This window comes from Scylla paramamosain, chromosome 46 (genome assembly GCF_035594125.1).
Source record: "Scylla paramamosain isolate STU-SP2022 chromosome 46, ASM3559412v1, whole genome shotgun sequence".
In the NCBI taxonomy this organism is placed as follows: domain Eukaryota; kingdom Metazoa; phylum Arthropoda; class Malacostraca; order Decapoda; family Portunidae; genus Scylla; species Scylla paramamosain.
In genome coordinates this window covers 10,440,858-10,458,540 of record NC_087196.1, presented here as the reverse complement: position 1 = coordinate 10,458,540, position 17,683 = coordinate 10,440,858, and the positions used below count along the sequence as shown (strand labels likewise).

Sequence of the window (17,683 nt, the reverse complement as noted above, 5' to 3'; positions counted from 1 at the left end):
GTCATTTTGTCTGTCCATATATATTTACTCAGTGCTGGTGTGTGTCTACCTGTCCACCTCTCTCTCTCTATTTCTTAGTCTAGTGGATCTATCATTGCCAAACTCTACCTTAGTCCTTTCATAACACCTATCTCTATATATTAAAAGGCACGAGAACTTCCATGTTTAGGCCTGATGGCTTCTTGCAGCTTCCCTTATTTTCTTATGTTCTTATATTCATTCTCCTCACATCTAATTACCCAAACACATCACATCCTATTTATTTACCTGTCTGAGTATGTATCTTTCACACCAACCTGTTCAAATACTTCTACAATCATTCCCCCTTACCCATCACAGGAACCGCACGCCTGCCCCCTACGGCCTCTACCTCCACGTCAAGCTGCCACGGACTCTCTCTGGCGTGCACCCTCGCTGCCACACCCTCCAGGGAAGCACTGATGAAAAATTATTACGAGGAGACAGCCATCACCGCCAGCCCTGATCATCACAGACCCATGATTAAGAATGTGTTTACTATTCAGCCGTGAGTCCTGGTGTGTGTGTGTGTGTGTGTGTGTGTGTGTGTGTGTGTTGATGAACTGGTTGATGAGTAGATAAATTGACTGACTGATTGATTAATTGACAATAAATTAATACATAGCTAACTTAACCAACTAACTAATTTAACTAACTAAGCAACTAAATAAACTAAATAAGTAACTGAACAAAAAATAAATAAATAATAATAATAAATAATTCGTATAATCATCTATTACATCTATCTCTTTTCCTTTTTTTCCCACATTTTCCTATGTAATTCATTTAACAACTCTACTATCTCACTGTGACACTATTAACTACTCATTCACACCTTCACCAGCTCATCTCTCACCTGTTGATTGGGGGGGGGAGTTCAGGTTAATGTGATTCCACTTACGGCAATGACCACAATAAATTTCTTACTTACATACGTAAATCTGTCGCCTACGTGTGTTTCGTCTTTGTTTTATTCATCTGTCTGTCTGTTTGCATGTCTATCTATCTATCTATCTATATGTCTGTCTATCTGTTTGTCTATCTATCTATGTCTATCTGTTTACATGTGTGCTTGTTTGTTTATCTATCTATCTGTCCTGTCTATCTGTCTGTCTATCATTCACTTGACACCTTACACCAGCCTTTAATGAACAATTACACACACTGACACAACACTGACCTCTCACCTTTGCTGGCGGCAGGCGGAGGTCAAAGGACAGTCTGGGAAGCGTCCTTTGCTACGGTGACCCCTTTGACCTGACGCACACCACGCATGGAGGTCACCACTATTACGTGACCTCCCCAGTAGGCACGGCACTCCACTCTGGAAGGGAAAGCAGGAGACAAGAGGTTCTGCTGAAGGAGGAGCCGAGTTCCCATTGTGTCTGGAAGCTGCAGCCCAGTGACAGAACGCTGAGGATGGTGATGGAGGGAGAGCCAGCTGAGGTGAGGGGCGGGGGGTAAAAGGAGGGTGCGGCAGGGGGCAGGGAGCGGGTGTTTGTTGTTGTTGTTGTTGTTGTTGTTGTTGTTGTTGTTGTTGTTGTTGTTATTATTACTGTTACTGTTATTACTGTTACTGTTATTGCTACTACTACTACTACTACTACTACTACTACTACTACTACTACTACTACTACAATTTCCCTTTACGATCCCTATAATCTCATATTGACCCATTTTGACCCACCATAACCTATTGTGACTCACGCAGGTGGGCGCGCGGGTGTTGATGGTGCAGACGATGACCAACCAGCCCCTAGTAGTGGAGGAGGAATTTCCCACCACCACCATTTACGGCCAGGTGAGTGAATAAAGCAAGTGAATTGTGAGTCAGGTGAGTGAGTAGTGAGCCTCAGGTTAATTACAGGTGAATGAGAGAGCCAGATATGAGTTACAGATGAGTTATAGGTGGGCAGGTTAATTTGGTGAGTCAGATTGTTTGTCGATGAATAATTTGTTTAAGTGTGGGTTGTGTGAGTTACAAGTGGACAGGTAAGTTAGTGTGTGTGTGTGCAGGTGAGGCGCACTTGTGAGTTGACATCCGGGTAGCTTCATTACTTGCTCTTTAATTGTGTGTGTGTGTGTGTGTGTGTGTCTGTGTGTGTGTGTGTGTGTGTGTGTGTGTTGCATTGTGTATGAAAATATTTTTAGCTAAACATTTGTATGTCTCTTTTTTTTTTTAACGCTTCACGCATGCTGTATTGTGTGTGTGTGTGTGTGTGTGTGTGTGTGTGTGTGTGTGTGTGTGCGTGTGTGTGTGTGCGTGCGCGCGCGCGTGACCTCTGACCTCCATCAGCGGCAGAAGATGAAAATTAAAATATAGATAGAACTTATTACGTTGCGTGACGACAGAGGAGGAGGAGGAGGAGGAGGAGGAACGTGGGGGATTGAGGGGAATAGAGGAGGAGAACAACAACAACAACAACAACAACAACAACAACAACAACAACAACAACAAAGAAAGACAGACAGACAGACAGACGGACAGAAGAGAAGAAAGCTGAGGAAGGACAAAAAATCACGATAGAAAACTAAGAATCTTAACAAATCAAGCAAAAAACAACAGTAATATTAGGAAAAGTAGTAGTAGTAGTAGTAGTAGTAGTAGTAGTAAAATGTGCAGTGTTATTTAAATGTCTGTCTATCTGTCTAATATATCTAGTTTTGTGTCTATTTATTTATCCATTTCTTGTGTTTATCTGTCTGCCTTAGTAACATCAATATCACTAGCAGGAGAGGGAGGCTTCAAGACATTTATCCTCCAATTTGTGATAATCCTTATGGCTTTCTTCTTGGGATCTGGCGTCACCAGTAAGCCTTCCTTTTCCTTCCTTTTTGACGCCCTAGGCCAGTGCCCCTCTTACATTAATTGGTGCCCTATTCTGAAACACCTCTGGCTGCACATCCACTTTTCAAATGGCTTTAGCTGTAGTGACACGGGTTTTAAGGGAGACAGATTAACAAGTTTCTATATTATTAACAGAAGTACTCTTTAGAACCCGGCTGATCGTCTCTGACCTTTGAAAATAATCGTGAAGTGATTCGGATTTCAGTGGCGTTTTTCATGGTTCTATAGTGACAGATTAACAACCTTTCTTAACCCGGCTGATCATCTCCGTGACCTTTGAAAATAAATAGTCTTGGTGAGGGAGTAAAAGCGTTTCAGAATATGGGTTTTAATCTCAACCCTCACTTCTTCCCTTCAGGAGCAGCAAGTCAGTGTGGGTGTGGTGAACAGAGCCACCACCAGAGCTGCGTCTACCTTTGCCCTCCTCACCTGGACCCGCCACGTCCCTGAAAACTCACCTGGGGAACTAGACAAGGCGGAGATACCAGAAGTGGAGGACCTGGAGAAGGGAAGGGAGGAAGATAAAGAAAGGGAGATTGAGAGGGAGAAAAGGATGAGGGAAGAGCAGAGGGAGGAGATGAGGAAGGAGAGGGAGGAAAGGGAGGAGGAGGCAGTTGAAAGATTACGGTTGGCACTTCAAGATATTAGTAATGATTCATCCCATAGTGATTAGTGGTGACTTCCTGACTCATCACCTACTTAATTTCTACCGCTACCGTCACTACTACTACTGTCATAAACATCACCACGATCATAAACCTCACTACTATTACTATTGCCACAATCTTAAACAGTGCTGTTATTACTACCACCTCTATCATAAACATCACTACTACTACCACTACCACATTCATAAACATCTCTTCTATTACTATTACCACGATCATAAACATTGCTACTAGTACTATCACCTCGATCATAAACATCACTACTACCACAATCATAAAGACCACTACCACAACCACCACAATCACCACTACCATAACACCTGCTATAACACACACCATCACTAATACAACCTTTCATAACGCCAAAAATTACCCTTACCTTCTAACACCACCACCATCACCACCACAGCCACACTGACCACAAAAAGACAATGAAAATTAATACCTTTATTCTTTAACTCCCCTTATTCTGCCCATAGCATTATATGGGTCACGCTAACCACCCCAGGACCAGATATTATCAAACATTTCTTCGGATACTCTCTCCTCATTCTTGAACTCTTCTTCTTGTACGGTTTTTTCTGTATCTCACTCATACACACGTTAATTAACACACACGCACGCCCACCGGAGATATTTAAAGTATTACGTGGTGTTATTGTATTTATTTTCATGGTATTTATTGTTATTCATTAGTACAGTCATCTCTGTCTTGTATATCATTCATGTACTTCATTTATTTGTAAAGCACGCATGCCCACCAGAAGATAATTGGATATTTTAAAGTATTATATAGTATTATTTATTGTTATTCAGTGCAGTTGTCCCTTACAATACGAACAAACACATACTGAAAATTCGCCTTAATATTCTTTGCTCACACAACGAACGCCAGAGTTCTTACCCGTTCGTAAGTGAGGGACCACTGTACTGAAAACTATGGGAGGGAAGTGTAAGAGATGGAAAGAGACACATATATTGATAAATAATAATAGCTAGGGGAATGGAAAAGAAAATAAGAAAAATGATAGATTTAAGTTAACCAACACTCTTTCAGTAACCCAACACGTTCGCTAAGTGAGGATTACTGTATTTACTTGCGGGTCCATTAAAGCCTTAACACCAAAAATACTTTAGTCTGTCCTTAAATGATATCTGTTTTTTGTGATGAATCTTAAGTTGTGGATAAGGATTTCTTTGCCTGTTTTGTTTTAATTTACAAACCAAAAGAAGGATATAAATCATAGTATATTAATTTTTAGCTATAGTATTTGATTATTAGCTTGGGTTTGGAGAGATATATAGGAATTAAAAATTTCTGAGGTTATATGATTAAGTTTATGAGTTAATATTCCCTCGTTTTCTGTGAGAAATTTATGAATGAAGTAGTGCCGGGCCTCTCCAGATGGTGTTGTTTTGGTGCACACGAGCCTTAATAAAGTTCACTGAGCCAATTACTGAGTGCACATGTGAACATCCACAACACCTGAGCGACTTGTGAGTCTGAACACTACTAATTAGTCAAGATAACCGCCACTTAACCAAACGGAAGCTGCATGATACCAAAACGGAAGAGATATATAAACTCCGAAACCACTCACACCAAACAGAATCTAAATCCACAAATAGATATAAAATAAAGTATCCGATTCTATCAGCTCCCCTTCTAGTCTGAATCACCCTGGCGTACTTGGAGTTGACTTAAAGGGGTTTCGATACTCGTCTACTTATAGATAGTAGTTGCCGAGTGTCGCTGCCTCAGTGTTGTCCTGACCGCCGGCGAGGGAGGACGTGCGGCCCCGGGCTTGGGTTTGCCTCTTGACGCCTCATTGAGAGATTGTGGAGTCTTTACGAGAGATGCCGCTGGCGCAACAACCGACCTTGTGGTCCAAACTACAGGTTCAGAAGGATGATGAGGTACGTGGCTGCATCTGTGGTTAACTGTGGTAGCGGTGGTGGTCGTTCGGGGGAGTGGGAGTGGTAGTGGTGGTGGTGGTGGTAGTGGCAGTGGTGGTGGCGGAGCGTTCAACCACCTGCTACTATTACTATCCTAACCACAACCACCACCACAACAGGGACAGGTGTGGAGGAAAGGACTACACGTCTGTCCGTCTCCACACCGCCCCCGTGACAGGTGTGGGTTAAGACGTCACACAACTGTCATTTACCTGGCCCATTGCACACCTGTTCTTAGTTCATCTGACAGGTGTGGGTTGATTGGTGAATGAATGAAATAGTGATGATTTTCAATGTTTACTTCAGGATTTAAACTTTGCATTATGAATTTTGTTTGTTTTTTGCTCAAATTTTACGGTGATTTTGTTTATTGTTAGGATTTGTTATTGTTAGTGGGCGGTATATAATTTTTGTTGTTGTTTGTTTATTCTTGTTTTATCGCATGTTCATTAACTCTAATTTTGTTTCTCTTTTCCAGTTTTCATATTCAACAGTATGTATTTTCATCATTTTCCTTGTTTCCTTTTGTTTCCCTAAATTATCACTCACTTTTACTTTCTTTCGCCTTAAATTTAACTTTTATATCCTTTCTATGATTTCTGTTTCATTTAGTTTTTGTGTTTTTTTTAGTATTATATAATTCTTTGGTTTATTAGTTTTGGTTACCCTTGTATTGCAGTATTTTCCTGCTTAGTGGCATTCATACTTAAGTGAAATTACCATATTGATCAAAGAGAACAGTTGCAGTGACGTGTATGACAATGAAATGTTATCAACACTCTGAAAAAACATTAATTTATGTGGGAGATTAAAAAAAATGAGTGCTCAGTTACAGTATCACAAATTGTCCTGAAGTGATGAATGCATTATGAATATCAGGATGGTTTTTTATTAATAGTTTCACAAATTTGCATTGAGTACTGACTGCATCATGAACAGGGTGGTATTGAGAGTGACGTCAGTAGTTCTAAGTTGAAACCTGAAGTACGTGAGGCAGTGTTTGTAGCAGTACAGTCATACCTCATTAAATGCCCCTTCAAAACCCAATCACACACACAAGACGCCCCTTCAAAAACCCATCACCCACACAAAACGCCTCTTCAAAACCCCATTAAACACAAAACGCCCCTTCAAAAACCCATCACCCACGAAACGCCTCTTCAAAAACCCATCTCCCACACAAAACACCCCTTCAAAACCCCATTAAACACAAAACGCCCCTTCAAAAACCCATCACCCACACAAAACACCCCTTCAAAACCCCATTAAACACAAAATGCCTCTTCAAAACCCCATTAAACACAAAACGCCCCTTCAAAAACCCATCACACACACAAAATGCCCTTTCCAGCCCCATCATACACAAAACGCCCCTTCAAAAACCCCATTAAACACAAAACGCCCCTTTGAAACCCCATCACACACAAAACACTCCTTCAAAACCCCATCAAAGATACAGAACACCCTTTCCAAACCCCATCATACACAAAATGCCCTTCAAAACCCCATTAAACACAAAACACCCCTTCAGAACCCCATTAAACAAAAAAAAAATTTAAAAACCCCATCAGACGGTATAAGTAAGGGGTTTATTGGAAGTACTGATCATATTCAAGAAAGACATTAAAAATAATAGGTTTCACAATTTCTATTGGTTTAAAGATTGGAAGTGGCTGGATGACAAGTAAAGGTGTCTCAGAGTGATTGGTATTTAAAGAAAGATGCAGCAAATAGTAAGGGGTTTGGTGGAAATCTGATAGTTTGCCCACGTTGCAACACATGACGGGAACACGTGGCTCAGTAATTGAGTGAGTGCATCATTTAGTGGCATCGTTATCTTATTTCCGTGTCCTCAGGTGGCTGGAGTGTTGCAGCAGTTGGTGACAGTATAGACTTGGTAAGAGACGGAAGTAGTAACAGACCTTGATAGGAAAACAAAATAAAACAAGGACAGAATTAGTGACGTAGACTCGGTAACAGCAAGGAGTAATAAGAGGGAGGGAAGGAAGGGAGTAAAAGAAGAGACAGAGTTGGCGACAGTGTGAACTCGATAACAGAGAAGAATAAGAGAGTTTGATAGGAAGAGAAAAAAAAATAGCACACTAAATTTCACCGCTCATTTCGTGTCACATTGCGCCAAGAGTTAGGGTGAAAAAAGTTAATGTTTATGACTTTATATAGGAAAAAAAATTGAGTCATATTAAGAAAGGGCTTAAAAATAAAAGCGTAAGAGATTTTAATCTTATATATTAAACAGAAAAGAGTTAATATCTCCAGAAGACAGAAATATATAAGGAAAAACATCAGGAAAATTATTGTTAGTGTTTTCATATATTATCACAAAGGCTTGAAAGATTAGACAGGTGTGTAGATGGTGATGGTAGTGGAAGTAGTCAGGTGTATTTTGTACAGGGACTTCCACATATGTATACCTGATGGCTTCCTGCAGCTTCCCTTTTGATCTTATGTTTTTTTCCTTCACCTTCCCTCAATGCTCCTGTGTTCTGTTCCCCTTGTTATTATGTTCCTTTGTTATTACCACTCAGAGGGGCAAAAGGGTGGGATTAGGAACCCTCTTCTCCTCTCTTTTATTCCCTTAGCTAATAAATGTTGGTGTGTGTGGAGAAAGATGTTCTTTATGTTGCTCGTGAGATTGTGATGGTTGTGAGTGGCTGACACACACACACACACACACACACACACACACACACACACACACACACACACACACACACACACACACACACACACACACACACTGATAGGTTGATGTGTTTTTTTCTTGAGTTTTGGCTGTTTTTAGTAATTCTATCCATTTGTTTACTATTTTGACTCTCTCTCTCTCTCTCTCTCTCTCTCTCTCTCTCTCTCTCTCTCTCTCTCTCTCTCTCTCTCTCTCTCTCTCTCTCTCTCTCTCTCTCTCTCTCTCTCTCTCTCTCTCTCTCTCTCTCTCTCTCTCTCTCTCTCTCTCTCTCTCTCTCTCTCTCTCTCTCTCTCTCTCTCTGCGCCTGGGGTCACGTCTGTATCCTTGACCTTTGCTGGTGCTGGGTCACACAAGGACGCGTCTCACCCTGGTTACCATGGTGACCTCTCTTGGGGCAACCTGGTAGTTGCTGCCTTTGTACACTTACACCCTTCCAAGTACTGAACCTAAACCTAACTTTACGAGTACCTAACATAACCTAACCTTCTGTGTACCTAACCCAACCTAACTTAACCTGAACCAGTCTTAGAAGTATGTAACCTAATCTAACCTAACCCTTGAAAGTGCATAGCCTAACCTAACTTAACCTAACCTAACCTAACCTAACCTAACCTAACCTAACCTATCCTACCCTACCCTACCCTACCCTTAGCCAACCTAACTCTGAGTCCTTTGAAAAGAGTTATGGTGAGAGAGTGAAGAGTGAAGAGTAAAGTAGAGTAGATAGTAGTGTTTCAAAATATGAATCTTTATCTTACCGTGTTTTATGCATCTTTCTTTTCACGTTTTCTTTTAGTACGTAAATCTTCTCTGGTCCTCCACTCTTCCTCCTGTCTTCTCTGTTTTACTCTTCCCCTCTTCATTGTCTTCTTTTACTACACCATTCCTCTCCTTTGGTCCTCTTTCTTCTTGTCTTTATCTTATTCTGTGTGTTCCTTCTGTTGTATTCTTCCACCTGTCTTTCTTTTGGCACTCTCATAAACCTCTTCCTTGCTTCTCTTCTCTTTTTTCCTTCCCTCTCGTTTTTTTCTCTTTCCTTCATCTTTTACTACACCATCACCTCCAATGTCTTCTTTTAGTACATCTATAAACCTCTTTCGTCTTCTTTCTTCCTTCCTTGCTTCCTTCCTTCCTTCCTTCCTTCCTTCCTTCCTTCTTTCCTTCCTTTGCCATACTTCTCTGTTTTCATCCATCACCTTCTGTATTTCTTTCTCTGAGCTCCTATCTTTCTCCTGCCACACCACCTCTCTCTCTCTCTCTCTCTCGCTCTCTGTCATGTCTACCTCCAGACTGACACACCTATACCCATCTCACAGCTTGGCCAGGGTTGGGAGTTGATGCAAGGCTTGGTTAAGTTAATTGTTAAAGTTATTGTATTCACCCTTGCTGTCCATTATCTTGCATCCTTCAGGCTCTAGGTGTGTGAAGTGCTCTGTAAACACACTCTGCACTTGCTCTTAATGCCAGCCACTCTGTCAGCACACTACAACATAAGAAAATAAGGGAAGTTGCAAGTCATCAGGCCTACACATGGCAGTCCCTTTGTGAAATAAGTGCCTGTCTGTTTTCACTATTATCCCTGTCCATGTTTGTCTAATCTTTAATTGTCATTGTGAAAATCAGTACAATGTTGATTTACGAATTTTGAAAGTTATGTATAAAGTTTTGTCTTGTTCTATCTTTATGATTTGCAGAATTAATGTTTTTGAATAAGAATTTACAAAAGTTAACTGTGTATATTGAAAAAAACTACTTTAAAGAGAGAATTAACGTGATAGGTTATTTACAAATGTCTGGTTTATAAATTTTGAAGGTTTTGAATAATGTAAGTCAAGAGAAATTATAGAAAAGCAAATTATAGAAAAAATTATGTATAGAATTAATAAAATCATCTCGTATCTTTTTATGAATGCAAAATTTGTTTTCTGAGATATAGATAAAAAAAAAGAGACTAAAGACAAAATAAATGAAAAACATCAGATCTTACTTTACACAATTTCACATTCTTTACAATCAGTTTTAGAAGAACAATACCTACACAGTCAACATCCGTGAAACACAACATTTATAAACACCAACACTTTCACAACACACTGGACAAGACTCGAGTGGAAAATCATCACTGAAAGACAAACGGGAGGTGAGACGAGGCATTTCCAGGTAACGCAGACAGGTGAGGGTCGAGAGGAGGTAATTAGGGCAGATGGAGGGATTGAAAGAGGTGCAGGTGTGTGGAAGGAGGTGGTGAGGGAAGGAGAGGGAAGAATGAGTGGATTGCAAGGCCTGGGTACAGATGGATGGACTTCTATTGAGGTGGAGGGAGTGGATTGTGAAATTGTGATGTACAGGGAGTTCTTGGTTTAGTTCTGTTTGTTTTTGTTTATTTATTTCTATATATTTTTTTCATTACACATTTCTTTTTATTAACTTATATTTCTTTTCAGTACAGTTACTCTTCTTTTTTTCTTTTATTTTCACAAGTATAACAGTTATGTTTTTATGCCCTAGATTATGATTTTTTTATATATATATATTTTTTTTTCAGTACATTTTCCTTCATATTTTTTTTATTTACTATTTTCTTTACTGGTACAGTAGTTATGTTCTTGTGCTCTAGATTAATTACAATAGTATTAGCAGAGGTGGGTGACACACTTCAGGGACTTACTTAGGCTGCCTCTGACCTATGCTGAAAATCAATTTAGAAACCCTTGTAATTCAGATCCCCTGTGGATAGATAGCTGATAGGTGGAAGGCCTAGGTAGAGGTAGGTGGGGTATTGTATTGTGGACAGGAATAGATTGTGAGATAGATAGACAGGTGGATAGATAGATGGATAGGTTATTTGTGCTTTAGCTGGGTGGTAATGTGTTTATTTTTTGTGTTTTCTTTGCTTATATATATATTAACAATTGCTTTGATTTTTTTATTGTTTTGTTATTTAGATTAAAGGAGGGAGAGACAGACAGACAGACGTACTCTACAACACCTTATTCAAACAAAGCCCACTGCATAATGAACTATCTCGTGTGTGTGTGTGTGTGTGTGTGTGTGTGTGTGTGTGTGTGTGTGTGTGTGTGTGTGTGTTTGTGTTTGTTCATTTGTTTTTTCTCTCTACTGAAATGCTAATTTTTGTCACCTAAGTGCTCTCTGTGTCCCTTGCCATTAAGTGCATCTGTGTGACCCTCACCTGTGCCCTCACCTGTGTTGTGGCCTAGTGTGGGTGTTAAACACATTACCACATCATTCTGTCACTGTTTGGCCTTAATTGTTGCTGAAATAATGTGTTTTTGTGTGTGCTGTGTTGTGTTACTATTTACACACACACACGCGCACACACACACACACACACACACGCACACGCACGCACACACCACCCTATCACTGTCATTCTCTCTCTCATCCCTATTCTGCTCATCTCTCTAACACAAGAGTTAACCAGTATTCGCAGTCATTCACCCCTTTCTCTGGTTGGGACACACACACACACACACACACACACACACACACACACACACACACACACACACACACACACACACACAACACACAACACACACACACACACACACAGAAAATGAAGGCTGGATATTGAAGAGGACATGAGCAAAAGAATAAGGGAGATGTTTGAGTGTTGAATTGAATGTTCAGACTAGGAGAAGAGTGATAAAAGGAATGGAGTGTACATCACTAGAAGGAAAACTTGAGATAGATAGATAAGGAGATGTGTTTGAATGACGTTACAAGTACAGCTTCCTCAGAAATGTTAGTGTCTAGAATGCAGTAGGAGAGGAGAAGGTGATAGAAGCATGGAGTGTACATCAACTGAAGGAAAAACATGAGAGAGATAGATAAGGAGTCAGGAATATAGATAGAACAAGACAAGTTTAAATGCTGTTAAAAAACATAGCTTTCATAGAAATAGAGAATGTGTAACACAAGTCTCTGCAGATATTGCCACAGGTGAAAGTACAAGTTAATCTAAGTCAGAAATGTTCTATGCACATAAGGATTCTGAGGGCTTGTTTGGCTGTGGTGTGAAATTCCAGTGTGGCCCAGTGTGACAGATACAACGGCCAGTCCAGGCGGGTAACCATGGTGGAGAAACGCCTCATCCACACACTCCACATTACTTTGAATTATACAATACAATTTGAACGTATTCATTGTCACATTCTTGGAGGGAAACTGCGTGTGACTGACTAGCAATCATCTGACTTGCTGCTGGCCACGCTCCATCCCACTCACTGCCTGGGTAGACAGTGCATGGTGCCACACGGCCTGTTATTTTATTTGTTGCTTATTACATCCATACTATCATTGTGTAATATTCATCGGTAAATCACCTGTTCATTGCCGTCCCAGTAAACTTCCGAATCTTATAAATCACCTGTTCATTGCCATCCCAGTAAACTTCTGAATCTTGTAAATCACCTGTTCATTGCCATCCCAGTAAACTTCCAAATCTTGTAAATCACCTGTTCATTGCCATCCCAGTAAACTTCCGAATCTTGTAAATCACCTGTTCATTGCCATCCCAGTAAACTTCCGAATCTTGTAGAAATCATGACTGAATAATTCACAATTTCACAAACGGACATCCAGGTGTACACATTCCACCATGGTTACCCCGCCCGGCCTGGTTGTTGTATCTGTTGTTAGGCCACACTGGAATTTCACACCACGGCCAAGCAAGCCCTCAGAATGTATATGTGTGCACAGAACATTTTTGACTTGGATTAATCTGTACTTTCACCTCTGGCAATATCTGCAGAAACTTGTGTTACACCCTGTAGATATACCTGGAATGAACTAAGAGAGGTGATAGAGGGAAGGGGTGTACATTAACTAAAGGAAAAACTTGAGAAATATAGATAGAGAAGGAGGCATTTTTGAATGATAAAAAGTACAGCGTAGAAATATAGAGTGTACATTGATTAAAGGAAAAACTAAAAAAAATAGAGATAGATAAAGAGACAGAAAGCATTGAAGACATTTATTATGCTGTAATTAAGTGAACACTGAATACTTGAATACAGTACATGATACATAAAGGCAGCCACTCTAAAGAACACACTGGGATGTAGATATGGCTGTGTGAGTGTGTGTGTGTGTACTGCAACTGGACACACACACACACACACACACACACACACACACACACACACACACACACACACACACACACACACACACACACACACACACACACACACACACACACACACACACACACATAGATAGATAAGAACATATTGTAGATACCTGTAAATACCTGTAATAGATAAAATATATGATACAAATAAGAAATGAACATGAAGTGAAGGAAAAAGAGAACAAATCTAAACAGGAAGAACATACAAATTTATAACTAAGGCCCTGTACAATACACACCTACACACACACACACACACACACACACACACACCAGCTATAGTTGCCCTAATCAATAAACCCCATTGTAAGATATTGCTTTGCTTCACCTTCACTCAGCCTCATCACTTTCCAGGAACAAGGAAGAGGAAACATACCTTGTCTGTCCCCTCCCTGTCCATCCCTGCCCCTCCCTGTCTTTCCCTCTCCCTCCCTGTCTCCCTGTCCTTCCCTGTCACTCCCTTTGCCTCAAGCTGTCAGGGGGAACGTGATCATGAAGAGTCTATATCACAATACAGCTTCCCCTCATTCCTCGTATTGTGTGAGCCTCTTTTGCTGTGTCTTCTTTGTTAGTCAGGCTTTGAAACGTGTCATGTCGGATGGACTTGATAAAATCTCTCCTCTTTAATTTGTAAGGGTTGTTTTGTTGCAATGATAGTCTCCTTGCTTTTTTATTTGTAAGGGTTGTGTTGCAGCGATAATACCTCTCGTATTTAATTTGTAATCGTTGTTTTGTCGCAGTGATACGGCTTTGAAGACCAAACTGGATAGACATAGAGAGAGGATACAATGAGATTACTCCCCTCCTGTAAACCACAACTAGGTAAATACAGAGATGGGAATATGTTGTACACCCCTTACAATGCCTGGAATACATAATAGTAAAAGATAAAACAGTTAATGAATTTAAGTCAACTGAAGGAGAAGAGGACTATAGTGTAGACACAGAAGCAGAACTATACAAATTTACCTCAAGCCTTTAACATTTTAACATTACACACACACACACACACACACACACACACACACACACACACACACACACACACACACACACACACACACACACACACACACACACACACACACACACACACACACACACACAAAGTAAGTAGGTCAGGTTTAGACAGACTCGCTCACTTGAGGTGGAGGAGCTCAAAGCAAGGGTGGGCTGCAGGACTCAAGGTTCTGCACCAGTGATGCAAAGGCAAGGCTGAGATGCACGGTGGCGCTGGGGTGCTGAAGACCAAATTTTTAAAATGGCCATTTAATTTGCTGCCATTTTTCCTTTGAAGTGCATTTTAAGGGAGCTTATTTTTTAAAAAGGACCATTCAAATTCCTGGTGTATTTTTTCAAGGGAGCAAATTTTTAAAGAATCATTAAATTCATTGGCATTTTTTTTCTTTTTCTTTCAAGGCAGTACAAATTTTTTACAGGAGTATATTTAGTTTATTTAGTTTCCCATCATTTTTTCCAAGGGGACAACAATTTAAGGGAGCATATTCATAAAAGAGTACGTTTTAAAGGGACACATTCTTTGTGGGGATAGTTTTAACACTAAATCTTAAAGGTGCCACATATTTTAGGAATCAGACCATTTTTCAACATAATTTCACTCACTCAAACTTGTCTAAATGAGGAACCATTAAGCGAAATCCCCTTAGCACTGTTTATAAAGCTTTAGCATGATAGACAGATAACAAGACAGGTGACAGACAGGCAGGGCAGGTAAGGGTGCACCTCCCATCACCAGCAATCAACAGGTAAAAAAGTACCATTATCACTTTTGTACCTGGTGATGAGAGACAGGTGGGTGGGGAGGTGAGTGGTGAAGCCTTGATTAACCTTCCCGGAACAGCTCGTGAAGATTCAGGTAATGTGCAGGTATGAATGAGGCTCGTTAGGTGTATGATTTACCTGTGGGTGTCTTGATTGCTTCTGATGTCACATTCATACATTCCTAGTTCAGTCAAGTGCCAGAGAGAGAGAGAGAAAGAGAGGGGTAGGGATAGTTATATAAATTAGACTGGTTCTTACGAGTTTTTCTCCCATTAATTGTGCACAATTCGTGTTAATTATGAAAACAGCCTTGAATGCTCAAATAACTTGCACTAAAGCTTGGTGAAGAGTGTAGAATTGTTATTAACCCCCTGACTGCCCCTTGGTACACCTTTCCCTAATTACCAATCACTGTGAGACATCTTTTACTAGTCTACAGCCACATCCAATCTTTGAGCAGGGAAGAAATTACAAAATACACTCTTTTTCATTGCCAACTTTCTTGCAAGTTGCTTGTAAAGATTTCACACATTGCTTCTGGTGCTGCTAACTGTGTCATGGTGCAGTGAAAGGGTTAAACTCTCACTTAAATGAAAGCATCTTTATAGACCGTAATAACTTCTAATAAAACCTGGTGGAAGTGCAAATTTCATGTTATAACTTTCAATAAACTCACACAAACACTTGCAAGCCCAATAACTTCCACTGGAGCCTGTAAACCATGCACTTTCCTTCTTAAACTTGAGAATAAATTTAAACATCTTTGGAAATCCCAATAATTTTAACTGTTGTTGTTGTAAAAGATGCAGTATTCTTGCCAAACTATCATTAAAATATGAAAACCATCTTAAAAACTCAAATAAGCCGACTAGAACCTGTTAGAAAGAGTAGATTCCTTTGCTAAATTATCACAATCATAGAAAAATAAATGAGTTACACTGAAGCCTTTTGAAAATATAGATAATTAAATTACCTCCAGAATCAGGGAAAAAACACTCTTAAAAACCCCAATAACTTCCATTAGAATCTTGTTAAATTACCATTAAAATCACAAAAAACACCAATGAAATCCAATGAACCCTTTTGGAAGTATAGAATCATTAAATTACCTTCAGAATCACGGAAACCATCTTGAAAACTATAAATTCTCAAAAACCAATTAAAAAGTGTAGATTCCTTATTAGATTATCAATAAAACCATAAGAAAAATGTGAATAAACATTGAGTCATTTTGAAGGTATGGATTCCTTAAATTAACCCAGGAATCACAAAAACCTCAATAACTTTCACTCAAGCCTGTAGAAAGTCTTGAAACCTCGTTAAACCATTACTAGCATCTTGGAAACACTAATAACTTGTACTGGAGCCTTTTGAAAGTGTGGAATCCTTGTTTAACTATCATCAAGATCCAGAAAATACAATTGAAAATCCCAATAGCTTCTTCTTGCTGTTGAAAGTAGAGAGCATTTGTTAAACTGTCACTACAATCACAAAAACACCAGTAAAGCCCTTTAGAACATCTTAGAAATATAGAATCATTGTTGAACTATCACTTGAATCATGAAAACCCTTGAAAATCCCAATAACTTTCACCAGATCCTTTTTAAACTGCAGAATTCTTGTTAACCCATCACTAGAATCACAAAAATATCAATAAAGCCCTTTAGAACCTCTTAAAAATATAGAATCATTTTTGAACTATCACTTGAATCATGAAAACCCTTGAAAATCCTAGTAACTTTCACCAGATCCTTTTTAAACTGCAGAATTCTTGTTAACCCATCACTAGAATCACGAAAACATCAATAAATCCCTTTAGAATCTCATAGAAGTATAGAATCATTGTTGAACTATCACTGGAATCATGAAAACCCTTGAAAAACCCAATAACTTTCACCAGATCCTTTTTAAACTGCTGAATCCTTGTTAACCCATCACTAGAATCACGAAAACATCAATAAATCCCTTTAGAATCTCTTAGAAGTATAGAATCATTGTTGAACTATCACTGGAATCATGAAAACCCTTGAAAATCCCAATAACTTTCACCAGATCCTTTTTAAACTGCTGAATCCTTGTTAACCCATCACTAGATCACAAAAACAGCAATAAATCCCTTTAGAATCTCTAAGAAGTATAGAATCATTGTTGAACTATCACTGGAATCATGAAAACCCTTGAAAATCCCAATAACTTCCACCAGATCCTTTTAATACTGGAGAATATTTGTTAAACTACCACTAGAATCACGACAACACGCTTCGGAATCCCTCTAATAGCCTCCAGTAGATCCTGTTAAGAGCACTGGAGATAAGACTTTGAAACTTAAGGGAATCCGGTTCTTGGGCTGTATTCAGAAACAGTTTGCTCTCCCACCATAACTGTTTTCAAAGGCGTCAGAGATGAGCAGCCAAGTTCCCAAGATTGTTTCTCCAGTTGATAGTGTAGAAATGCAGTTAATTCACCACTAGAACTGTGAAAACACCCTTAAAAATCATGTAATGTCAACTGGATGGAGCTGCGACGAAGTGTTTTAAAATGTGTTAATTGCT

General features: G+C 39.5%; 2 protein-coding genes across 4 annotated transcripts in view; both read left to right on the top strand.

Annotated features, from left to right (window-relative positions):
• Positions 1-4,663, top strand: part of LOC135094675 (uncharacterized) — a 46,120-nt gene extending 41,457 nt beyond the window's left edge. The window contains exons 4-7 of the mRNA XM_063994983.1: positions 340-526; positions 1,221-1,464; positions 1,730-1,819; positions 3,225-4,663. Coding sequence (XP_063851053.1) covers positions 340-526; positions 1,221-1,464; positions 1,730-1,819; positions 3,225-3,539 — 836 coding nt within the window. The 3' untranslated portion in view covers positions 3,540-4,663. The remainder of the gene's footprint in view (positions 1-339; positions 527-1,220; positions 1,465-1,729; positions 1,820-3,224) is intronic.
• A 627-nt stretch (positions 4,664-5,290) lies between these two features.
• Positions 5,291-17,683, top strand: part of LOC135094674 (ribosomal protein S6 kinase alpha-2-like) — a 184,426-nt gene continuing 172,033 nt past the window's right edge. For 2 of the 3 annotated variants that reach the window (XM_063994979.1, XM_063994978.1), the window contains exon 1: positions 5,291-5,451. In XM_063994979.1, coding sequence (XP_063851049.1) covers positions 5,392-5,451 — 60 coding nt within the window. In that variant the 5' untranslated portion in view covers positions 5,291-5,391. Of the gene's footprint in view, positions 5,452-5,968; positions 5,984-17,683 lie in introns of all 3 variants that reach the window. The other variant, XM_063994980.1, reaches the window with a different exon arrangement.